Source organism: Bombus pyrosoma, linkage group LG16 (genome assembly GCF_014825855.1).
Source record: "Bombus pyrosoma isolate SC7728 linkage group LG16, ASM1482585v1, whole genome shotgun sequence".
Classification (NCBI taxonomy): domain Eukaryota; kingdom Metazoa; phylum Arthropoda; class Insecta; order Hymenoptera; family Apidae; genus Bombus; species Bombus pyrosoma.
The window spans coordinates 5924840-5952360 of record NC_057785.1 but is presented as its reverse complement, the minus strand read 5'-3'; the positions used below and the strand labels follow the sequence as shown (position 1 = coordinate 5952360).

At 37.5% G+C, this 27521-nt stretch overlaps 2 protein-coding genes across 2 annotated transcripts in view; one reads left to right on the top strand and one right to left on the bottom strand.

Moving 5' to 3' along the window:
* LOC122576551 (probable G-protein coupled receptor 158) overlaps positions 1-27521 on the bottom strand; it is a 160631-nt gene that overhangs the window by 86306 nt on the left and 46804 nt on the right. The window lies entirely within an intron of this gene.
* On the top strand, positions 18290-19920 carry LOC122576555 (101 kDa malaria antigen-like). The gene is made up of 2 exons (XM_043747024.1): positions 18290-18484; positions 19501-19920. The coding sequence occupies exon 2, from the start codon at positions 19506-19508 to the stop codon at positions 19866-19868; it is 363 nt and encodes a 120-aa protein (XP_043602959.1). The 5' UTR covers positions 18290-18484; positions 19501-19505; the 3' UTR covers positions 19869-19920.

The window sequence follows — 27521 nt, the reverse complement described above, 5'->3', positions numbered from 1 at the left end:
TTATTCTATTCGATTCATTTTCATTTTCATATTTTCATATTTTCATTTTTTTTTTTTGTTTGTTAAATAGTAACACGACATCTAGAAGTTTATTTTCGACGTTAAGGAGTTCGACGTAACACGGTTAATGCGGCGTTAACGGCCGCATTTTTCATAAGCCACGTCGCCACAGCTGAGACGACGTTTCTCGCATCTGTGGACCGGAAGTCGCAGCGGAGACAGTCACAGTAGAAGGGGAAAGAAAAGCGGTGTTTACGTGGCAACGGTACTTGCTCGTAAATCTTCCGACCTTTGATTTATATTGTCATGGAAATGGGAGACGAACGGTGTCCTCGACTGGTACCAACTCGATTTACGGCCACGACGGTTCTCATTGTCGCGCTTAAAATATTGCTAATCGAAAACGACCAACATGACAGCATCGCATCATGCGTTCGAACATGATTTTCAAACATACGTATTTACATGTATTTATTTAGATCGTATATATTTGTGTATGTGTGTACACGAAGAAATTAGTATCATTAATATATAATTATATTATTAGTATTATACATTTATTGGGTTGGCAACTAAGTGGTTGCGAATTTTGTCACTAGGTGGCACTGACAAAATCCGCAACCACTTAGTTGCCAACCCAATAATTCCTTCATAACGATTTACATTATTATCATTATTTGTTTGTACCATTTTGCAAAATCGTAGAAAATAATTTGTTAAAATGAAGCGAAAATAATTCTGGTCAGCCTCTTACACCGAACACACCGCTATGAATGAAATGAAATTGTTACAGTATCAAAGAGTGTGATGATGCGGCCAGCTACGACAAACTGCCTCGTTCCAGCTGCCATCAAAATTTAATTAAACTTGCTCAAACCATCTTCTACGTCCACCACTTGAATCGCACTTCGGCCGATTTCTCGCCCCTTTTTATCCGCAAGCGAAGGATTCCTTTTATCCGTTTAACTTGAAAATCTCGACTCGTCTACTTCTTGCGATCCAGGCCGATTGGGAAGGGCGAAGTTAAGAGTAGCTGGGCCAATTATATGGCGATCAGAGTGTAAATTAGCCCGAAGCTGGAGATAACAAGCAGCTAAAGGAGGGTGAAATGAAATTCTCTTTTCGTTGTACCACTTCCCAATGACATTTGCATGAAACAAACTTCTCTCTGCAAATGGCACATCGCGTTTACATTTCTTTCCGTTCGTTAAAAGTCTCTGATTGAAACGTTCGAACTTTCCTTCCTCTTATTTTCTGTTACTTCTTCCATCTTTCTCTTTCTTTCTTTCTTTCTTTTTTCGCGAATCTTCGTCGAATGAAAAGTGCCCGGGAAAATTTCACGACGTTTGCTTCTTTTTTTCGAAAGATAATGGTTTTTTGATGGAAATGGAGTTAGGTAGATGAGACTGTGTGGTTGGTACATTAATAGAGGACGGTCGAAGTGGTGCATTAATCGGGGAGAATTGCCTGGGAACAAGGAATTAAACGGGGAGGATGGTGCGTCCTAATGAGGCATTCGATTGTTTTCACATGGAAACCTGGGAAATGGAGGCGTGTCTGCCTTGTAATATCCCCTTGTAATTTCCACGAAATTCAACGGAAGCGAATTCTGAACAGGATTTTCCACGTTGCTGAACGCGGTTGAAAATTTCAGCCGATTCATAGGACAACATAAGATGCAGAAGAAATGTTTGTCTCTCTTTGACAATTGGTAATTTTAAACGATCGATCGAACGGACGAGATAAGATGGCCGGGAAATTTTTGCTTTTCTTTTAATCACATGTTTATGCAACTCGGTTCAACAGTTTGATAGTAAATTCGTTTCTTTCTTTTCGATATATTTCGTAACATTTTAGAAAATGTTAGGAAAATTGTTCAGAGAATATGGAGGTACATGTACCTGAATTTTGTCCCATGGAAAATATGTTACCGCTTTTCCAACGACACTGGCAACGAGAAGAGTTCTCTCGTCATTGTCATTCGCGCAACGATTTAATATCGTCATGAAAAAAAATTCTGATAATGAAAGAGAACAGGTAAAGATGACGAAAAAAATGTGTTTAAAAAAAAACACGTAAAGACTGACGATAAAAATAGGAACAGGGAAAGAAATGTTCAGATTTCAATTCGATGTGCCTTTCTATTGTTGTAACAGGAAAGAGAAAAATTCGTTTGTTGTTATTATCGACATGCTAATGTAGTATACCTATTTATGAAAGACTAACAACGATGAAAAAGGGAGCATCAAGCTTCAAACAAAGATGATAAAGCACGTATAATTAAAAAGAAAAGAGAATTCACAATTAAAAAATGTTGTCCCTTTAAATTCGTTATCTTTTCTTCAGCAACTTTTCACCGAAGAGAGAACAAAAGAGCTGGCTTATCCCACGAATGTTAATTTCTTTATTAAAACGTAACTACGCGGGGGGGGGGGGGAGCATAAAACATCAAAAAATAACCAAGTCTGTTATCAAAAAAAAAAAAGAAAAAAAGGAAGAAGAAAGGAAACAATGAAAAAGAACAAAAGAATATCTTCCAGTTAAATTTAAATTACTATTGAGGTTAGGATTCCGCAATCATTTAGTTGCCAGCCCAATATTTATATCCAATTAATTGTTCCAGAAATATTATCCAAATTATTATTACTTTTTCAGCAACATTTTACCGAAAAGAGAACAAAAGAGCTGTTTTATCCTAACGGACGACGATTTATTTATTAAAAACTGCAAAATGTGTCCAAACCATCGAGGAACGGAAAAAGGAATGTATCGAAAACAAACGAAAAGTAACAAAAATATTTTTCATTTAAATTCGTTATCATTGGTGCAGCATCTGGCCAAAAAGAGAAAAATGTCTGGTTTATCATAACGAATGTTAATTTCCTGTGACTGGGTTCCAACGACGTTCCACAGGCGAGATAAACAGGCGGCTGGAATTTGGCGTGGCGCACGAACGCGAATAAAAAGTGTTCTACAAGCTCGAAGAGAAAGAAAGAAAGAAAGAAAGAGAGAGAGAGAGAGAGGCGCGCGAGGTAGCAAAGCGGAAACTAAAATCTCGACGGATTTCGTCTGGGCGGCAACGGGGAGGGGGAAGCGCGGAGGGAGTGGGGAGAGCTGAACATTCACGACAGATTTCCGACGGTTCTCACGAAAGGCTCATGCCAATTCCTTTATCGTAGCTTTTTATCGTAGCGATACGATTACTTCAGTTGGCTTACACGATTCCAGGCAAAGCCGTGGGAAAATCGGCAACTGCTGCTACATAATCGGCCCGTGAAATCGATACCAGCAGACCCTCCACCTCGGACTCCTCCCCTCTAGGCTTTGTTCGTCACACTCTTTATTGAAAACTTGACCCAAAGAGACACTTACGTGCAGTACAGTTCACTTAAAGTAGGGCTTCATAATGTTTCCAGCGAATCTTGTAGATTTTAAGAGACACGGAAAATCTCTTTTACTTGTCTCGTTCTCACCATACGACCTTTTGCTAGAAATCTGACTTAAGAAAAAGCCTGTGGCTAGTAAAGTTGACTTAGACGGGGCTTTGGAATTTTTCCAACCAACCTTCCTACATTTTCCAACACGCAGAAAATTCCTATTATTTATAATAGGTTTACGTCGTTGTATTTGAAACTTAAGGAAAATTGTAGTGGCTGGCACAACAGTTCACTTAAACGAGTCTTCGTCATTTTTCTAGCGAATTTTGTAGCTGCTGGAAGAAGCAGAAAATTCTGTATTATCAATTTCGCTATAACCGCGCGTCCTTCTGTTGGAAACTTGACTCAGGGAAAAGCGTATGACTAATAACGATAACTCAGATGGCGTTCGTCATTTTTCTAGCGTATTTCATAGATTTTTAAAGGCAGAGAGTTCACAATACTTATTTGTCTATGGCTATACGTTGTTTCTTTGCGAACTTGATTTCGGGAAGTATTTTTACGCACTAGGTGGACATTTCGTATTATGAATTTAACCGTTTCATCGAATTTTGTAGATTCTAAAGGAGCGGAAGAATTTATTAGCTGTTCGTTTGTGATAATAAAGAAAAGAAATCAAAAATTTAAAACAGCTGTTAAGAAATACGAAGATGTATTTTTATTCGTTGCTTTATATCGCAAATAAACAGTTTAAAAAATTCATACGACTTAAAATTTACGATCTACATCAAACGCCAAAGATTCGTTAAAAATAGAAAATATCCTACGACCCTTCGGTAAAGCTGCACTTAAGAAAAATGTCACAACACGAAACTCTTATAATATAGTCACTGTCAAAACAATACAAAATTTTTATTTCGACGTCCCCTGGGACAGCAACCTACACGCTCGTCACCATAACCACTCGCAACATTGTACAATATCCAGTACATAGCTTTTTCAAAGTACACAAATGCTTGTCGATAAACATTCAGAGTAACCTGGATGGAATTGAAAAGCAAACAGCCAGCCAACAAGCCAGTTGCAGGAATATACATAGGGAAAATTCGAGCTTGGAAAAAATTCTCCGTTCGATACGTTGATGACCGTCGAAGGGATTGCTGTGAGAAATAAAACAAGAATTCTGACTAACTAAAATTCCCTGGAAATAAAATTCTAAACGAGTTACACACTGCCACTTATCCATAAGCAGGTGAACACATCTTGGTCGATTTACAATAACGATACGCGTGAAACGAGTCGTTTGTTCAACATCTTATCGATGGTGTATTAAAATAAGCAATTCGACGAAGTTCTAGCTAATTTTACACACCATCGCTAGAATCCCTTCATTCGTTTGGAAAAATCTTCTCTGTCGTGTCTACAGAGAAAAAGCTATTCCACAGTGTCTGACACTTAAAGATGCCAATTTCTCTCAATGTCTACTACCCTTTAAAAACAAATTTGATCGTGTTACAACGATGAACGATCCTGACTGGTCCCATTCGTAACGTCGAGACGCGTGTCTGTCAAAGGTAACCAAGCGTCCACGTACATTCGAGCTACAACAAAGTAGAACGTGGTACCACGAGGACATGCTGTTCGCGAGGAACTCGAGCTTCTAGCGGCGATTAAAAAGTTGCAGACGGAGGCTGCGGGAGTTTCGAAATGTTGGTGGTATTCGCGAATACACAAGAAAATTGGTGGAACGGGGGCAAAATATTTCGCGACTAGTAAGTGGTCGCATGTTGTACAAGCAATTGGCCAGCGCAAATTTTCTCTTGTAATTTCTCAGCTGGCCGAGGGTAGTTCTACCTTTCTCTTCCTTCCTCTCTCTCTCTCTCTCTCTCCCTCACACACACAGAGCGAACGTTTAATTAAAAAGTTCCCTGGTCAAGGATGATTCCGTCATAACTCTCATAATTTCAGCGGAAGCTGCGACCCGGCCTCTTTATCGACGACAGATCGACGAGATCCATTATGAAAGGGAATTTCGATTCTTAATGGTTTGGAGTACCGCGATTGCTCGAGTTATTGCTGACTTGGATGGCAAATAATTTACAGTTGGACGTAGCATATTGCACGTTCCACTGATAATGTATTTGCCGCGGAGCGATGGGTCCCATTCAAATCACCCACGCCGTTTTCACCGACAGCGATTCACCGACACCAGACCTGATTCACGACAGCAGGTTTAACCGACGATGGTATCGATCGATAACATGGACGATCGACGCAGAGTGTAACCAATTGTTCGCAGCAAGTTCGAGCAGAGTACGAGATTGCTGCCAAGTATTGCACCAGTGTGCGTTCTAACTTTGTCCGTACGTCTGTCGCGTGTGTGATCGTACCAATCCCTTGCCGTACCATTTAACAGATTGAATGTCATGGGGGTCACCGGTGACCGGCACTCACTTGGCCGTGGGGGTCACCGGTGACCGGCACTCGACTTAACCGCGGGGGTCACCGGTGACCGGCACTAAACTAGGCCGTGGCGTCGTGGCGGTCACCGGTGACCGGCACTCAACTTGGCCGTGGGGGTCACCGATGACCTCAGTGAGATAAATTCATTAATGATGATACTCTTCTCTTGGAGGTAATATTTCAACATTATATGTATTACATAATGAAAAATTCAATATGGCGCCATGGCCAAATTTTGCAAAACTGGCGTGGCATTCGACGTATTAATTCGGAAGAATCCGAGCGCCAAAATGTTGCCGCCGAATGGTCAGGAAAGGTACCGAAGCGACGGAGGCAGAGTGTCGGAACTTGTCGGAATATTCACGTTAGACATGAAATTAGACCACAAGCCTGAGTGCTGATATTCGGGTTTCGCCCAAATTCTCATCACGACTCAGACTCGTAAAAGTATGGCAACGGGCTAACAAGAAAGCGATAATCATAGTATAAAAATGCCATCGCCTGTGAACATCGTTTCTTCGCTGACTAATACAATGGTACGCGTCAGGGACGCGCGGGCAAAGTTAGACTGATACGATATTCCGAGCCAAACTTCTGCCTTGCTCGAGTTTGCCGCGAACTATTGCTTGAACTCGATGTCGATCACTGTTGATATCGGTTAATACCATCGTATTATATACGTCGATCAAGTCCAGTATCGATGAAGCCGGGTCTCGGCCAAGTCTGGTGTCGGTCACATCAGATGTCGATGAACCATTATCGACGAAAACTGTGTCAGTAATTTCAATGGCACCCGGTCGAGCATTAGGATCATAGAAGCAACGGGCCTGCCAAATTCCTTGGAAAAATGTCAAGTGGCCAACAGCTGCCTTCCGCAGCTGCGGCCCAAATGACTAAAAAGTTGCAGGAAATATTTTCTAGAAATTGGCATGTTTCCGAGACCCGCGTGCTTTATGACTTTATCACTTGCGAACGTCGTGCACGCCAACTTAGGTCAATCGCAACCTGAGAATCCGTGGAAAAAATCGGTTGACCAAAGAGACCGGTAGACAGGGGGATAAGCTTCCATTTCCGTTAATTTTTCGATACTGAATAATCGTCTTTTGGAATAATTTTTTTGTATTCATTAAATATATACAAAACCATACCTCAAAATTCAATAACTTCATTTCTTTCTTTCCCTTCTAAAAAAAAAAAAAAAAAAAAAATCACAAAAAGACGCTGTTTTAGAACATTCTAATTCAGGACAGCCCCTTAAAAGAGAATTTGGATACATCAAAGAGTGTAAAAAGCGTGGGCTACGTTTATAAATATTTCAGTATCACTCGGACGTTGGTATTTTATGAAATTTGAAAAAATCGAATTTCGATATATCGTTCAATTATAAATGACCCTGCTTCGATGTTTCGATCGTATTGCTTTTACACGCAATTTTTACGAATTACTTCACGTTCCTGATCCTAAGTAGGTTAACGGTAACAAAGGCTATATGGTGCATCGTGGAAATAGTATGGCGGATGTAGAGGATTTATTGTCGCGTCGTTTCGACGTGCACATTCGCTTTGATTCCGCCAGCCGGAAGAAACGGTAGCTTGGAAGTGATGAAAATTTGATACCGATGTAAATTTCACATTAGAAGTCGTATTATACTGCTACTAAAATGGAGGAACATGACCGAAACGGAATTTTAAATCAGTTACCATTTCTAGAGTGGTAGTTACGTGCATCGATAATAACACGATGTTGCATTATTTCATATTTTATCTAAATTTCGATCAGAACGTTAAACATCTTTTTCCTAAATAATTATCAATTGATACTTAGTTGGATTTATCTCAAACCGTCGCACAAACTGAACTTTCAAATGTGTAGCAAATTTTTAATTGGGCTCATTTTGCATCTCAGCCAAATCTTGTTTACAGTTTCTAAAAATTAATTATATTCCCGCAACAAATTTGTCCACTTTGTCAAATCGTAGCTTAGGCTGATTATTTTGTAACCTGGTGAAATCTGGCTTAGTCGACTTAGTTGGAAAATTCCTCACTGGATTACGTGGGTTATTTATTTGTTAAACTTCGATCAGAGTCGTTTCAAATTTTTATGGAAACGCGGCCAGCGTATGTGTAATAAAAACAAAATTCGATGGCATAAATTGGCTGAAGCATAGAATCGAGAAGATGGATTATTGTATTAACGCAACGTTAGCCCTTAATGGTAGTTTTCATGGAAATAATCTGAAACCTGGAGGATCTTGGTAATCAAATTATCTCGCGTGTCTGTCGAAACTTTGGGTAAATCCTATCTCAAGTCGACGTAAATTAACGTCATTGTCCATGGAATGGCCAAAAGTAAAATCTTCGTGGGAAATTTGAATTACCAAAAGAACGTGAGTAAAAGTTAAAGTTACAAGTCTAGTTCTCGTTGGATAATTCGGAAAAAATCCTCTCGCAAGACTACGAAGAAAATTTCCTACGCGTAATTAGTGTCTGTACTTTCGTTTTCTGGCTACTAAGTAAACGCTCTGGTTGCTTAATTAACAAGTTTAAGTCGGTTGGTTAAGAGGCAACCTGATTCCTGAGATTACCATCGAACGAGCAACAACGGATCAGTCTGTTAAAAAAGTAGCTCGAGCAAAGAGAAATTTTCCGCCTCTTTGCGAAAACAACTTCTTATCGACGATTCTCTTCGGTTACGCAGTTAACGGTAAACGTTAGTTGAGAAAAATTCTTAATTTGAAGAATCCACGTGCTGAGACAGACCTTCGACGTGCACTTTGTCCGACTAAAATGATATAATCCACTTAATATTGGGTTGGGCCCACTATGTAGTTCAAGCATTGTAAAATATATGGTAATTAAAAATAAGCAAAATTTCAGAAGTTAACACACTAAAAGTTATGTAGGATGATTGCAAGTTTGTTTAAATTAAATTAAATTAGAATCTACCTAATAGGAAATAAAGTAGTATAGAAATAGATATATGTATGCTGATGAAGAATAATTGTTAATTTAAAAGACTGCTACAGTAAATGTTTTGCATTATAGAACAATTAGAAGATAGTTATAGATAATTAGAAGATTGATCAATGTAGTATAATTTAGCTGATAGGAAATAACGAATTTAAAACTGTAACATGACAGCTGTATATTCTAATGATTTACATTCAACTTTAAATTAAATATTAGTGCATTATTAATTATCTCATTGAACTATTAACCGAGTCGGAGAAGCTTGATCCACTTGCCTGAGCGGAAGATGTATTGGTTGGATTTGGCTGAGCAAAGCCCAGAATGCTTCACTTGTTTCATTCTAATTGATCTATTCTACTTACGCAAACTGAACATCTTATACTACTTGATTCAGCACAGACAATACTGTTTCATTTGTCTAACTAAATATGTCTCTTATTCCACTTACCTAAACACATGCTATCCATATTCCACTTGCCTGACCATGTTTGCTCCCTAATCTAATCCTTTGTCTGATACAGCGCTTGCCTGTTCCACTCGCCTGACGAGGCACAATCTTGTTTCACTTGTCCAATCTGAATTTCTACCCTTCAAATTTGATAAGAAATTATTCGTCCGAATTTTGCCCAATTGGGACCATCCGTGCACATATTATTTGTCCAATTAGGGATTGTTCTGTTCCACTTTCCTAGCTAGACACAAACCCACATTCAGTTCATCCTGGCTAATAATCTTACAGCGAGAAACTAGTTGGGTATTGTACAATTTCTGTTTACTGAACCAAATATGTTCTCCTCGGTCGTATGTTTGGCCAGAGACGATTCCATTTAACTTGCGATATTGACAATTACTTCGTCTCAATGCCCCTTTCTGACTTATCCCGTTGCAAAAAGTCCCACTCGACTTGCCTCAATTGTGACCATCTTTTTCAGTTGTCTGACCAGCGACAACCTTCTTCTACCTATCTGGCTGCAGGCAACTTCCTGTCTGGCCAGTCGTCTTCTATAGGTCCGACTACTAAAACTTTTATTCCGATTTGGTCAATAACAAAACCGACTTCACTTGTCGGTGCATTAAAGGGCTCCTTCCACTTGTCTAACTATCGACGATCCTTTTCCACGTGTCTGGTCAATACTAGTGTAGCTGGCCAATACCAATACTACTGTGGCAAGTGCTATTTTCCTTATGTCGCCTCCGCGTGACTTCTATACTCTTATGGCTGACTAGAATAAGTATATTCCACTAATTTGGTCCACGAAAACCCTTATTCTGCGTCAGTTTCCTACAACGTGCAGCTGAATACGATCCATTTGATTAACCTACATCGCATTATATCGAGCAGCAAGAAAAGTCACATGATCAAAGCTTTAAAATTTTCCTCTGGAGCGCAAGACGCGGAAGAAATCGAAGCAAGTATTCCATTTAAATGGCCACTCGAGCTCGCTATCTTTTTATATGTAAAATTACTGTGTTATGTCATTCTGTGAACCTCTGGTCGTTGTGTTTTCTCATTCGAATTCCTTCGTTTCTTAGTAGACCTGGTCCAATAAATAATTTCCTACGTATAACTATTCTCGTGATTTCTCAAATTCTGACACTAAATCCAGAAACGGATAAAATACGATTTTGATTATGGATCCACAGACCTCATAAAGCCACGGTGTAAATAAATATGGAGAAGCAGATTCGACGCGAGTAATTCTCCTCGGGGAAAGCTGCGAAGCTAATCGCGTGGATTTATTAGTGTTGCAGCTTCGTAAACATGGGAATAACGTGTTTGAGATATCGCCCTATATTATGCGCATAATCAACGGAGGGAAAGCATGAACCAGAGGAAGGAATCCAGACTCTCAAGTCATCATACGGAAACGCTGAAATTACCGGATGGCTCGGAGCTTTTATCGCGTCCTGCATAAAATTAGGGGTGAAAATTATACGAAAAACCTTGAATTCCGACCAGGAGAAACACGCAAACACGTTTCAATTTGGCGAGCAACGTACCACACGAGCTACGCTTGCCAAAAATTTTGTGTGCCAAATATTTATGCGTTCGATTTACACGTAGAATTATTTTATGTTGCAAACGCCTTATTCCGTGTTTGCTTGGTATTCAAATTTGCTGCCAAACACCAGCTAACGTCGAGTTCGTAACTCGTCGAAAATGCCATCTTTGTAAGAGCTAATTATCGTAATATGGAGTTATAATTAATTGTTAAAACTGTTTCGTATATCGTATTACGGTTGTTAATTGTTAAACGCGGATTAACGTTGAAACAATGTTACGTGTTCTGCGCGTTGCTTACACGAACAGGTCAGTAGAGGTTGCCTCAGTGATAATAGTGAAATTGCTATGGAAAAATACATTGAAAATACAGAATGAAATTTATTCATACAACGCTTCGTCTCTGATAAGATTGACGAAAATTTTCACAACGTCGCTTAAGCGTAAATGAAAATAAGGAAGCGCAAATATATTGGGTTGGCAACTAAGTGACTGCGGATATTGCCATTTGATGGTAATGACAAAATCCGCAGTCACTTAGTTGCCAGGTGCACTTACCTCACGAAAATGTCAACTCGATTTTCTCGAAAGCAAAGCTTCGTACAGACAAACTTTGTTTCTATTGAGATGTACAATTTTGTGTGCTAGACCAGGTTGGCCGCGTAGTAGTGACACACGTATGCGAACATGAGTGTATGCAAGTATGTGTTGAAAATTGTGGATCTTAATACCCGAAATAATGGTATAGGAACGCTAAATTTACACTTGGAATTCATATTATAATAATTATATATTTACTTGATGAGCGATTTCTAAGATATTCATGGATACAAACTTGCACGCGTCTCAGCACGTTCTTCCATTGCGACTGTCAACCGCCTGAACAGTTTCCATTCGTCCGTTTTCGAGACGCCGCGCACACACATACATCCACACACTGATACTCACATACGAGTATTTCTACTACGCACTTAACCCAGTCCAACACATAAAATTATACATATCCCAATATGTATGTGTGTGCGCGGCGTCTGGAAAAACAGATGTTCCGTTGGCAGTATGGTACGGAAGATGGAGAGACAAAGAAAGTGCCGAGACGCGTACAAATGTACATCGACGAAGATCCTAGGCATCGCTTGTTAAATAAATCCAAAACTATTTTAATATGAATTCTAAGTGTAACCTTAATGTTTCTTTACTTTTATTTCGGTGATCAAGATGCAAAATTCTCAACAGTTTCAACTCGTCTTTTCTTCTGGAATCGCTGTCTCTTCTCTTACGTTGCAATTTACGCAACAGTTTAAATTCTTCCGTAGCGAAGTACACGCGTGTCGTAGAGATTTCAAGTAAATTTCTGATTCTCTCGAGAACAAAGCTTCGTGCAAAAATCTTTAATCTACGTTTTCAACTGGTTTCTTTGTCTAATGTTATCTGCATTTCTATTGCACCATCATTCACAGGGCACCCGACCTTTCTCCACCAAATATAGCTCACGGAACCTTCGCAACTAGCTCTTAATCAACCAAGTTTGTTCTGCAATTGAAAGTTGCTTTCAATTTCTACTCGCCAAACGTAATCCGAGCGAAGATGCGAAATTCGAACCGTAACGCGAAGCTAACAACGACAGAAGCACGAAATCGAGGAGAAAAATAGCCGATGAACGCACGTAGGTACATGGTAGGTACATGGTCCCCCGTAGCATGATGGCCGTATCAGGCACCGCTGAAAAATCTAATTACGATACAAACACGATTTTTCTTTCCTGTTTTCAGAGTAAGAAAGGAGAGAGGGAGACAGACGGTTGAAGTCGTTAAACGAGTTATCGTCTGGATAGAAATGGCCCGATACGATCTGTAATCTGGCAAAAGGTCGTCGAAGCTGAGTTAAATGCACCCATTGTGTCATTCTGAGATATTCTGAGGAATAAAATTTTAATTCTGTGAATTCCATTAGACGACCGGATTGACCGATAGAAATATTTATATTTAAATTATTTCAACTGCTATTTATGAATTAACCATTCTATGTCATTTCTCTAAATTGCATGACCACTTAGTTGAGTTACTAAATGGCGCCCACATGGCACAAACAAAGTATGTCAAATATCTAGGAATACAATTAGACACACGCCTTATATGGAAGCATCACATAAAATCAATAACAAACAGAATACGTGAAGAAATGAAGCAGATGTACTGGTTAATCGATAGAAAATCTAAATTAAGCATAATGAATAAACTAAATATATACAAAACAATAATCGGACCAATGTGGACATACGGAGTGCCACTATGGGGGATGGCAGCAATGAGTCACATAAATAAAATAGAAACAGAGCAAGCAAAAATCTTAAGGACAATAGTTAACGCTCCATGGTACGTCAGAAATGAAGACATCTGAAAAGATTTAAAAATTCCAACAGTCAAAGAGGAAATCGCCAGATATGCAAAAAAATATAAAGAAGGACTCGCAACACACCCAAATCGGCTGATTGCTGAAACGAATGAAACAATAATAGAAAGAAGACTGAAGAAGAAGCATCCTGCAGACCTCAAAATAGAACAATAAACAACCTGGAAGATGGAGTCCCACTGGGGGTAACCATGCACATGCTATATTTTATCAAATATTAAATTGCAATATTTTACCAAATGTCCTAATGGACAAATCGTAAAATGTAAACAAACAATAAATAAAAAAAAAAAACTTAGTTGAGTTCAGGTTGAGTTTAAGTTGTGATAGTAGACAAAAAGAAGAAGACTGTCGGATGGTAGATGAAAATGTTTATTTGCGCTATGTGATTCTGTAATTTGAGATATTTGAAGGTTTGTAATTCTCGCCATTCGAGGTTTGGTAATTTGAATACGAAAAAGTTATTTGTTACGAAGGTAAATACGATATGATAAATATCATGGAAAACAGGGACTAAAAAAGACGTTCCTCTCATAATATTTGCACTTTCCAAATAAACAATTCTCTCCTACGATATTTCTTCCTATCCTGCGCGATTTTTTCTAATATTCAACTTCGGTCGTTTATCACATGGTTTAGCTATCAAAAACAATTGCCTCCTCTGACGTTGTATTACGAAAAATATGTGCAACGTTCGAACCGATTAAATTACAACGTTCGTTCGTATTTTACTTTCGAAGCATAATTTTGATCATAACGATTCGCAGATTTAATTTAGAAGAAACGCTCCGCTTTCATCATACTCTGTTTCATATGCCATATTCATTGGCTCTATCGAACTAATACACAGTGCATGTTACAGATTCTTGGCGACAATAAATGAAAAAGAATTGGAAGACTTTTGAAACATTGATTTTTCCATTCTCATACGCTGTATATTTTATTACATTTTATTCCCCATATCCGTATGTATTCCTTTTCTTTTTGTCTTTCTTTCATCAATGATTCCGGTCCAATCAATGGAAACGATCGCATGAATACCAACTCACCGGAAGCTTTGTCGTTTCAATTAACAGGTTAATCCGAAACCGATATCGGCCGTGGGAAACGAAATATTTTAGACTCACAGCGTATAAATTGTTTAATACCGATTGCTACTTCACATTTATACACGCGATATTTATTTATATTGGTCGAACGAGAGACCAATGTGTATGAATAATATCACCAATCGAAATATCTCCTACCGTAACATTTCCTACAATTAATTGCTATTAAAATAAGAACGTTAATGTATTTATGGATAATTTAAGAGTGACAAGATTTATTGAAAAATATCGAAATATCTCCCGTCGCATAAACAAATTTTTATTTAGCTTTTATTCGTTTCACAGAAATATAAAATTCCGGAAATATTCCACCTGGTATGCACATAGCATGGAATACACATAGATGTAAATTAATTTTGTTGAAAGTACCTGCATGGGTGAGCGGAAAGTTTACAAAATTTGAGATGCGTCATTTCGATAAGGAAACGAGGTTGGAAATTAGGACGATCGGCGAATGGGTTCAGACGTTAAAACAGCATATTTAAAATCCGATTTTCAGCATCATTAAGGTCAACGCGTGTCGAAAGGCGTGTCGTGGTGTCACTGGAATTCCACGTACACGTTTGTCGACCGATAAACCGGCCCGTCCTATAATCATCGATCAGTCTGTGGTAAAAATCAGTCGATATCTGTGCCTTCTCAAAGATACGCTGGTACGATGGAGAATATTCTTAGAAGCCTCGAACATAGCCTGTAACGATGTAAGTATTCTGGGAAAATTGATAAAATTTCAGTCGATCATTGGTCAGAGAGGGAAATTTTTCTCTTAACCCTTAGAGTGCTGAATACTCGGAGCCTATGCCATCCGTACGGACGGCACGCTGCCAGCGCTCACGATCGCTGTGGACTGAATATTTTTTCGCTATACTGAACTCTGTTGATCGATTATTTGAAGCGCAAATAGTCGTAATAAGTTATAGTAATTCTTCTGCGCGAGATTAAATGATTCGAGAGCGTTATTTTTTAGTATTGATTATTTATTATAAACATTGAAATTTACAATGAACTAGAATTTGAGTAGTAAACTAGAAAACAATAAACTAGGAAACTAAATTTAATAAATATGACACAAGTTAATAATTCAGTTGTGCGTGGAAAATTTCAAAACAATCATCGTAATCCGACATCGCATTTTCTGTCGTTCCTTCTCTTATTTTTCACGCAAACAACACATTTTCTTCTTGATAATTGTGTTGTGCCGGCACGATTATTCCACCAAATGTTCAAATTGGACAAATTGTGAATGCGAAGTATTAAATAAAAAAAAAAAAAGAAAAGACAGTTTCTTCGAACGCGGCATTAACATTGAAATGCATTTATATTTATCTCACACAAACGTAATAGTATTGCTTCTGCGTAGGTGCTCGGAAAAATTGACAAACGCATATATGCGTCCTTAGTCCACAGCGATGGCTTTCGCCAGACGCATATATGCGTCCTTGGTCCACAGCGATGGCTTTCGCCAGACGCATATATGCGTCCTTGGTCCACAGCGATGGCTTTCGCTAGACGCATATATGCGTCCTTGGTCCACAGCGATGGCTTTCGCCAGACGCATATATGCGTCCTTGGTCCACAGCGATGGCTTTCGCCAGACGCATATATGCGTCCTTGGTCCACAGCAATGGCTTTCGCCAGACGCATGTATGCGTCCTTAGTCCACAGCGATGGCTTTCGCCAGACGCATATATGCGTCCTTAGTCCAGAGCGATGGCTTTCGCCAGACGCATATATGCGTCCTTGATCCAGAGCGATGGCTTTCGCCAGACGCATATATGTGTCCTTGGTCCACAGCAATGGCCTTCGCCAGACGCATGTATGCGTCCTTAGTCCACAGCGATGGCTTTCGTCAGACGCATATATGCGTCCTTGGTCCACAGCGATGGCTTTATGCGTCTGGTGAAAGTCATCGGTGTGGACTAAGGACGCATATATGTCCATAGCACTCTAAGGGTTAATAATGCAGATTTTTAATAATATAACGATTTGTATGTTTTATTGTATAAAATGTACTGTTTTTGAAAATAATATATAATGCAAAATATTAGCAAGCAATTTGTAATAATGAATCTGTATAAATATTCTGGAGTCGGTTCCTCCAGAGATGACCATTATTTCCCCTTCCACTCCAGTTTGGTCGCTGGCCACTAAGCCAGTCGTATGATTCCCAGTTTTCAACGAACATTCCCGCCTATCATCCTCACCAAATCCACATATCCAAAAGACAAACTATATCCAAAATTGTGATTAGAAATGATATTTTTCTATCCTTTCAAAATTTTATCAAAATTTCAATGATATTTAATCGGGAAATTTCGAAACTGTAAGATAAGCTAATTTTCATATATTTCTACCAGTTTTGTCTTTTCTGTTTTCTCGGACACGGTCATCCCAGAATCAATAACCGATAACGATTCTACTGCGTAGGAACTAATGTACGTGTTAAGATAAAGAAAAATTGTGTTGTCAACACGCGATAAGAAAAACCTATGACGAAGATGCTCAGAATAAACCGTACCTGTAGACATGATGAAACGGGTAAACCTGGATATTTCGACGAGTAAAAAAGATTTGAGAATCGCTTTATTTCCAGCGATCCTGGTCCGTGTCGAATTACTTTGCAATTCAATACCCGGAAACGACTTTCGAGAAACCTAATTCACGCGGAACAACAGTCTCACAGAGCAAGTCGCTCGCCTTTCGCAGAAAGAAAACTGGATTCAGAGTTCAAAGTTTAAACACGAAGAACGAGAAGTGGATTTAAAGGAAAGAACCTGCGAATCCCATGGGAAAGATTAAATCGTCGATTACATTCACAAACAATAATATTTGTATTTAAATTAATTCAGAGAATACTACGGAATATTCGTTTTTATCTTGGATCATGAGTAAAGTAAGTAAGCAAGTAAGTAAGAGGAATTTTAATATCGTGGATCACAGATAATGATATTTAGTTGTAATCAGCTTCTTCCTACTTTGAACCAAAAATAATTCCAAAATAGCTCTGATGATAATTTAATCGGACACTGTATGTTTTTTAAATTTCTAGTCATTTTTTAATACGACATTACGAGAAGTCCGAATAGTGTATAGATACAATTCAAATTTTCAATTTCATTCTTGTTTAAGCTTCAAATAAATAATGATTGCAAAATAATCCTGATGAATTCATCGTGCCCTGCATATGTTTAAATAACGTGAAGAATTTGCTAAAATATTGCCAGGAAATTCTCAATTTCATTCTCCTTCGGACTTCAGCTCACACTTTCAACTTCTTTTACATCTTCTCGGGCAAATGATAATTTCATCGCTCGCGTTACATTTTGCAAATTCGTTCTTCCGTGCAATAATTATTTGACAAACTACGATTTATCAAAAGTTCAGGAAACCCAAACTCAACTTTCGAGATCCACCTAAATTTTTCTTTTCATTCTTTCTCAAATTTCAGACAGACAATCAACCACACTACTGTACATTTACTCGCCCATTGTATATTTACTCATCCACTGTATATTTTCAAAATTCACGCTTGCTAATCAGAAGATATTTGAAATTTAACGAAGCATTACCGATATTCCAGGAAATGCGTCGCAAACTTGAATCCTCAATTCCGATCAATTAGTCTCCAAACTTTAGACAAACAATCATTTAACATTGTAACAAACGTAAATTAAATAATTTAATATTTTTCGCCTAAAATTTCAACCGTCAAACGTATATCTTCGTGTGTTTGTATTTGTATTTTTGTATATTTCTATATATTTGTACATATTTTTATTTTTATGTTTATCTTTATATCTATATGTCTTGCCCGTATCTTTTATATCTTTCATATCGCCGTTCCAGAAAGTACATGTGTTACGATTTATATTTGAAGAAGCAAATGTATATATTACAGTGTTTGGATGTACCTAATATTAGTTGTTAGTACAATGTCTACATCAGAAAAATGTTTGGAGCACGTCAGTGAGATTAAGATCGTCAGGAGGAAAAGGAGACGAGAGAGATAAAGATAGATGAAAAGATACATACGGCGAGAACCGCGCGTTCTTCCGCTAGTATTAAAGAAGACGTTGAAAACGGAAGAGCATCACAAAGTAGGAATCCTGTGAAAGCGAACCGCGAAGAGTGGTAGAAAATTTACGAGTTTCAGTGAGTTTAATTAAACTATTAAAAGCCAATGTTTTGTAAATACTTCATATTTCATTCGCGAATTCTCTTCATTTTCTTTCTTTCTCTTCCTTTCTCTTTTATCTTTTTCTTTTTTCTAACCAGTTTACACGATTGAATTCTGCTGCTCAACATTTTAAGAAACAGTATGAAATTAATTTTCCTTTTTCATACAATTAAAATTGTACGAAATTGTGAAACAATTTTGTCATCATCTCTAAACCATTCCATTATTATAAAATTGAAATCTTTTTCTTTTTCTTTTTGATAATTAATGTGACTGAATTCTACACTTTCGATGCAATAATTTCATACTAAAATTCCTCAATTTTTCGCATGCAATTTTCGTTTATTTTATTGCTCGATCATTAGTGAGGTTAGAAAAAGGAGTTGTAAAAGGAACACCATTTACGAGATCAGAAAAAGTGAGGTTAGAATTTCGCTATGGGTTTAATTAATTCCAGTCGTAGACTGGGAATATTTATTAAGTGGACAGTTCTGCGTGTATATTGGAAACTTTCAGCCTGTTATTTCTATGTACGGCTTGTTAACGTATAACCAAACTAACCTCAACCTAACCCAAACCTAACCTAACTACACGCGTAATTTATTTAGTTCGACGATACTCGGATAAGTATTTGCCTAATACGAGATACGAGTATAACCTCAATTTAACTGCGACTTTACTGAAACCAAACATAAAAAGGAAGTTCTACTATTTTCTATTGCTATTTTTAATCAATTTTCGATCGTGATACACTAACACCACCATTTTCCATAGAATTCGATGTATGCAAAGAGGAAGGGAAGGGAAAGGAATTTCTTATTAATTCAGAAAATACACATGCATTTTCGCACTTGCAAAAAAGAAAAGAAATAACTGTGAATATGTAATTCGCTTTTAAACATTCAACCTTTCCCTTTTTTATTTTTTTTTTTTCTCAAATTTATTATATATTTACATGATAAAGAAATATTGATAATACAAATTATTACAGCTACAATGGCGGATAACAAGGACGAAGTGTTTGAAGAATGTGCTGACGATAAGAAATGTGATAATGACGAAGAATGTGTTAACGACATGGAATATTCCGTTGACGAAGTGGATTCTAACGGCGAAGTGGGTTCTAACGACGAAGTGAATTCTAACGACGAAGTGGATTCTAACGACGAAGTGAATTCTAACGACGAAGAATGTTCTAATGACGAATTTTCTAATGCTGAAGAAGACGAGGACGGTGAGCAGCGGGGGCGCCGGAGCAAAAGGGCTATAATCGACCCACCGCTAAGAACGCCGATGTACTATGATCATAAAGGAAAACTTAGGAGACCTTTTCGTCTACCACGGAAAAATTTTAGATAAATTTCTTTATGTCAACCGAATCGATCAACCAAATAAATTACAATAAAACATATAACACATAGTTTCAGTTTAAATATATTAACAAACTTTTTGAATTATTATTAATTTCAAGTCGTATAGTCTCAAACATTTACAAACCTAAAGTTTCGCAACTATACATCGTTGATGTTAAAACCTTCCGATTTAAAAATACAAATTCCTACAATGCACAGATAGATCGGAATAACGCTAAATTAAAACTATCGACATTTTCTAATTTAATCCATTCGAAATGCCATAAATTCGAAAATTTCTAACTCCATAATTCTTCGAATCAGTAGCAATATTGTGTTACAGTACTTTTCGTGACTGCCTAATTTCGAATATAGTGTGACCTTTAAACAGTAGGGTATATCATTCTTAAATCGTGTGAAAATGCGTTTCAACTGAAGATCCCATTGTACCGAGTGACTTTTGACCTGGCGAAGATAAGAAATGATAAGTGGCAGTGACAGCTGCAGGGGATGAAACGAGATTGGCCGTGAGCCAAGACGTGTTTAGCCACATTCCACGGGCCACGGCTCACGGGGGATCCCCTGAGGCTACAGCCTTGCACCGTCATGAATGTAGCGCCATTCCCAACACCAGCCAAACCTTATTACCAAACACTTGCCTCGAATTATTAAACAGCCGATCTACAATGCAGATTTGTCCTACCGAAATTATTCGACGTTTCGCTTGATTCGTGGCCTTTTGCTCCTTTGGCAACTTTTTCTCACGGCGATTTATGACTGTTAAAACGTGAGAAACGAGCTTCAAGTTACTAGGCTTCGCAAGGCACAGTTGCTGAGAAATTTTTGAACGTTACGTTTCTAGGGATTTTTTGACGTTTCAGGTCTCCGGGGAATTTTGGAATCTTTAGTTTCTCGGATTTGCAAAATATGGTGGGAATTTTGCAACTGTTGGAAGATCAACGTTCTGTAGTTTCGAAGACTCGGGATCTGCGACAGCAGAGTTCCCCGAATTATGTAATTTCTAAATTCTGTGTAATCGAAAAGGTAGGAAACGTTTGAGTTTGAACCATTTGAAATTGCAAAATTTCGGAAATTTGGAATTGTGCAGTCTTAAAAATTGAAAGATTCTGAACCATCGAAATCTTGCAGATTTTGATATTTTAAACTACGCGATTTTAACAAAATTGAGATCTTCCAATTTCCCCAGTTAATTTTCCAATTTGAGATAGACAAAGCTCCGAAACGATAAGGAAATTGCAGATTGGAATTGGTCCGTGAAAAGAAGTAATTAGATCATTTTTTCTGGATCTGAAGGAAACACGACTTCATAAAAAGTATAATTTCGGATTCATGAATTTTCAGCGTCGTTTCAGCTTCGGCTCACTATCCGTAAAAGAATTCCCTGAGAAAAAGAAATCACAATTGGCTTTCAATCCTTCTCTGGTCCTTTGAAGACCGGAAATGGATTCCACGACGCCAGATAGCGCGAACGTCGCTGGAATTTTAACAAGAATGCGACATCTTCCACTCGACTTCAAATCAAGTCACATCGATTACGAAACTAACTATTCTTCACCAACGATGCGACCATTTAAATAAATTTTCCACGAACTAACAATCGGACATGTTTTTTGTTAACGGCAATTAAGTCCGACTAATTAATTATTTTCGTGTGAAAATAAAGAAAATTCATGTTTTTTACTTGTATAGAAAAATACGCCAAATAAATTCATTTCAGAGTTAAAAACACGTTGAATCTGTAAATTATTTCCATTCAAAGAGCAAAGAAACCGATTGTTATAATTCCTTTAATTTTGCAAACGAATGATTATGATTATTCTTCTATGAAAAACAGAAAAAGTACAGCTACGTCTCTCGCATAATTTTTCGTCACAAACATTTTTATAACATTACCAATGTTTCTCAAACAGCCAGTACACTGTTACCCGTTTCGTTGCTTTTTTCAAATCTTTTTATCGACAGCTGCAAATTCAGTGAAATGCTAGAGTTACTAGATAAAAAATCAGAGATAATTAATGGCGCACTATTTTTTCTTTTTTTTTTGAAATTAATTAATTACGATGCAAACGATTGTAAAAATCGTCAAAGGACTAGTGGAACAAATAACCGTGAGTCTTTTATGCAATAAGCCAAAATTTCGATAGAAATTTTCATTGACACTGATGATCATAATAGCTGAGATACAAATTAATCAAACAATGAAATGAGAAATAACCACGTAATAGTGGTACACAAAATGAATTTAATAAATCCGGCTCTAATTATTGTTACTATTACTGTCGGTATTGCCGTTGTTGCATTGCTATTGTTATTATTATTATTGATCCAATTTTCTGCATCACGGTTTCCCCGTAATTACACGTTCCACAGTTTCAGTTTCATAGGTAAATTCGATTCTATAGCTATCGTGCTGCCCTCTATCTCGCGTCGAGCGACCGCTTGGAACGTGACTTCCGGAAAACGAGACCACTTTCACGGTTTGGTTGACGAATGGATCGCGAAAAAACACAGGAAACTGGCGAACTACCCGTCCCAGCGAATTTCCAAAACTCGCATCGACTTTGATTTGTTTTTCTACAGGATGTTCAAGAAGTAATGTATCTTCTATGAAAATAGCGAAAAAACGTGTAGTTTAGTACGGATCTATATTTTTCACTGAACTAAGGTTTATTGGAATGTTGTTTAAAAATAAAACAGATATAAAATGTGAGAAAATACGAGTGTGTGATAGAGAAGAAAGGAAAATATACTAGTAGCGATTGAACACGTAATGCTATTCTATAATTTCATATCAGCTGTTTTACAGGCAAACGTATCTTCCTAATTTGAATAAAAATTTGCTTTTTCCCATAGATTATGAATTTTCAATCGCATGTATCTTTAAATAAACAACACCGATACTAATACACTAATGATATCCATCTGGTGTAGACTATGAACTTTGAATTGTACGTATGGGTTTAACAAAGTACTAGTACTAATACGTCGATAGTTTCGTCCTCCCATTTTTTAAAAAAATTTTGGTATTTCACACAAATTATGAATTGCAATTTAATAATAATAAAATGCTGATGCCGATGCATTAATGATTCCTCCCTCGAATAAGGATACCTTTAATAAACTTGTAATAAACATTTGGCATACGATATAGGTTATGAATTATAAATTCTATACACAAATCGATCTGAATGCGTTATTTTAGCGTTTTTTCATCGTTGGAATTCATAAATAACAGAGTGACAGACATGCACATTGCCTCTTGCCATTATTGACGCTTGTGAATCGATTATATTTTTGAGGTTATGTTGCAACCCCGCTAAACGAAATGTCGTTTCCAATGGCAACGTGAAAGCCACAGAGTAATCACAGAGAGGAGCGGCAAAATCATTTCGTTTTATCGTCGAACTTCTTAACGCTTAAAAAAAAAAAGAAAAAGGAAAAAAGAAATTTGAATTATTCATTCGTGCGCTTAACGGTATAACACAAAACGATAAATCAAATGTTGAACTATGCGGTGAACTATGACAAAACAACTGTTGGACAGCTGATATGCTAATAAAAATCGTCATAAATCAACATTAGAATCGGCGTCGTCGGTTATTTCAATCGAACGACACGATTCGCGTGTCAGAATTTCTAGAATAACGATTCGTTTTTCACCGCGGGATGATTAATTACGTACGATCGATGTACTCGTATTCTATGGCGAAAAAAAAAGAAATTAGGAGGAGAAGAAGGGGAGGGGCGGGGAGGGGAGGGAAGGGGAGAAGCAATGTTAATACTCGGTTTGAAATTCTCGAAAAGAATCGATTTTATTAATGTTCCGTCACTAAGTTTCCTTTTTATCGGCGCTGGCGTTTCGATGATAATCCCCAATGACAATGACTAATGCTCCATTTCCAGAGATAAACTGTCGTGGATTATCCACTCATAAAATATCGAAGCGGGAAGTGCCGTTTGTAAAGTTACTGAAGCATGACAGTTGGCTCTTTACGCGCGAATTATCGAGCTGATCAACTTGATTAGATTAAATACCGATTAGATTAAACATTGACGAGATAAAGTTGGATTTTATTGGAAATTTACGTCTTCTCAAGGTAGGTCCTGGTCAGCTGTGTCAGCCAAATTGAGGTACCATGGTAAACGACAAGTATAAAGCTGGTATGGTGCTATGGGGGAATTTATATTTATTTTAGAATGTTACACGTTAATAGAAATAATCCGGATATGAGAAGAAAAAGTTCAATTGCTTAGCGCTTTATTGGCGTCCTATTCGGTGCAAGTTATAGAGCGGAACGTATTGTTGATAACAAAAATACCGGTAATATAAGTTCGTTTGAAACATGTTACAACGCCGAGTAAATTTCACTTGTGAATTTTCTATCAGCAGCTTTGTTAGAAATATGGTAATAACAATTTATTGAAAAATCTGAGAATATAAATTTCCAGGTTTATATATTGGGTTGGCAACTAAGTGACTGCGGATTTTGTCATTAGGTGGTAATGACAATTATCAGTTTTATGCCTTTCTGCCTTGTCAGGTGACAGTTTGAGGTTAGGTTGAGGTTGGCAACTAAGTGATTGCGGATTTTGCCATTACCATCCAATAACAAAACCCGCAATCACTTAGTTGCCAACCCAATATTACAATTATCAGTTTGACGGTCTTCTGCCTCGTCAAGTGACAGTTTCGAACTGTTTCGCTATATTTTGCGGAATCAAAGTTGCCATTTAAAGTTACGAACACGCCGAGGCTCGAAAGTCACGTTTCTCGCGCCTCTTCTTCCTAAGAAGAAATTTCTTGGCTGTCTGTACTTTTTACGCGCGCACGCTGCAAACAATTCAGAAATAGACAGAACAGCAACTAGGTCTAACGCGTTACAACTTTACTATAACACACGGTATTTTGGACGCCGAAGCTACCGAGATTACATATTTTAAAAATATCGATGATGAAGTTTCCTTAAAAAAAAAAAAGGCAGCCGGAATTTTCGCGTCTACGATAGCACGACCCTTCTTCGTATTAGCATTTTGTGGCAGCAAACGCGTGTCGTCAACTGCCAATTTGGTCGTGAAAACGGGACGATCTTTTCAATTATCCTATTGAGGATTGATATTTGATAGAAAATCTGATAGGAGATGGCGAGTGATAAGAAAAAGATCACGAAATATCGAAGAAGACATGTTGCAAAAGAAAGAAAAGTATACAGTACTATTGTATTGGCAACTAAGTGATTGCGGATTTTGTCATTACCACCTAATGGTAAACTCCGCAATCACTTAGTTGTCAACCCAATATAACTAATTTTCTAACCTATCACCAATTATTTACTAATTATTTGCTAATTAGTAGCACTGATTAAAGTCACTGTAGGAAATTAAGCGTGCAAATACTATTATTTAAATATGTATACATTTATAGAATACACGTAATTGTTATCATTGACAACTTTCCAGATGATACAAAAGATAATAAATAAAAAAGAAAAAGGGGGAGAAAAAAGTGGTAGGATGGAGGAAATGGTAGAGATAAATGTGTGCAATCAACGTAAATCCCTGGACCCTTGAGTCTAGAAAATTCGAGCAGATCTTGACACGAGTGCAAGATTATTTATATTCAGAAGGGGGATGAAAGCTGGTAAAGCTGTCGAATAGCCGGTCGACGTGTGGTGAAATATGAAAATATTGCCCGTTTCTCATAACTGGAAGACTGCGTTCGTTTCATCTACCCGGATGGTTCATCGAATTCATTCCATGTTCTAAAATGTATCTAGCAACGGCTATAGCTCAATGGAAAGTTCAACCAATTTTCCAACCAAGAATATTCATAAAATTGATATCGATATGGAGATAAAATATTTTATTATCAGATCAGGATATTAGTGGATAATATTATTACAATATTATAATTTGTTATTAAATTATTTAGAATTTTATATTGAATAAATATAATTCGTTTCATTGTATGATAAAATTTGTACAATATTTGTCGAAATTTTACACTGTACAATTCGATTTGCTTTTTCACGTACAATTCCCTCTTTGCCTGTTGTAGCAGAATCGCCAGCGACAAGGGCACATCCTCAACACGCAAATTCGAAAAATTAGGAAACTTTGGCGATACGTGGAGGACATGTGGGTATGTATCGGGCAATTTTTTTGCTGTCCAAACTCCCTCCAAAGGGATCAGATTGACCCGTGAAGATCCGGGTATTTTCCGATTTTACATTTTACAACTAGCTAAAAGTTTTAGAAATTTTTTATCAAATAGTAGTCCTAATTGAAGCAAGCAACTTTCGTTTGGACACTCTCGTTCAGTCTCGTACAGATCGCGCGTCACAAGCTATAAAAATTTCCGAATCCGTAAGGGTCAGTTTTAACCCCCTCGGAATGAATTTGAGCAGCAAAAATATTTACGTAAAAAAAATGTACATATAATCCAAACCTTCATAATTTTTTTAACTTGAGGGTTAGGGACTTTATGGACACCCTGTACATAAAAAATCTTTGGAAATTTTAAATCTTTAAAAATCCGCTCAAAGGAAATTTCAAAATCGCTGAAAATCGTCGCTGACATTCTCAGCCACCAAATTTCGATCGATTAAAAAAGAGGGTGGAATTTTAATCTGACGAACAGGTGAAACGAGAAGGAATATCATCTTTTTCTACGCGCATATTCCTTCCATGTGTTTCTATTGATTGATGGTGGGGTTAGCCAGAGGCGGACAGATACAGCGTATACGTATGTGGAAATACGCGATGAAATTCGGCACACATTGTTGGCGAGTAAAAGCTGTGACGTCGACGGAAATCCCAGTAAACCCAGAAACGTTAAATCTCCGGATAGCCGGTTGTATTTTGCCGTGACTTTAGCCGCTCATAATCATAATCAGGGCTCGTGCTACGAACTCGAGCATTTGCAGCAATCGATAGGGCCGACGATCGTAACGCAGTCTCATCCTTTCATTCTCTTTTCCAATCAGTATGCTCGTGTTTCATATTTTTCTGCGTTTAGTTTGCTTTTTCTTTCTTATTATTAAATTTATCTTTTTTCTGCGTTAGGATTTCCACTATTTTAACAAGCTTACGTAACAAGCTTCTTATACACATAAGCAAGAAAGTAATAATATTACAAAAATATAAGTCTATTTTTTAGTTTAATTTTTTGGATTATACTGTACCAAATTGATATATTTCTATAGCAAGAGCCTGGTTCAGCATGTTAACATTAGGTGGTATTTAGGTTAGGTTAGGTCATTAGGTGGTATTGACAAAATCTGCAATCACTCACTTGTCATCCCAATATATTGTCGATACAATAGAATATAGTAAAGTGTATTAAATACTTCATTATTTTCTTATTGATCAGATACTTTACACTGTATTAAATTGATATATTTCTATACTAATAGTATGTCTCAACATATCAGTACAATTATTCTTTAACGCTTTTGCTACGGCCAGCTTGTCCGGCGGGAGACTCCCGTCGAACGAGCCTACGCGTCAAAACAGTGTACGGTGCGCGAGAAAGATCGTCAGCGGTCACGTCTATACGCTTCACTGCAAACCGAACTGCTGTGATGGTGTTTACCGATGAAAAAAACTTTCCTCAAAACAGAGTATTTATAACTTCTTAACA

Bases quoted from the DNA above. Each gene is read 5' to 3' on its own strand.
- LOC122576555 (XM_043747024.1), top strand. From the start codon at position 19,506: ATGGCGGATAACAAGGACGAAGTGTTTGAAGAATGTGCTGACGATAAG.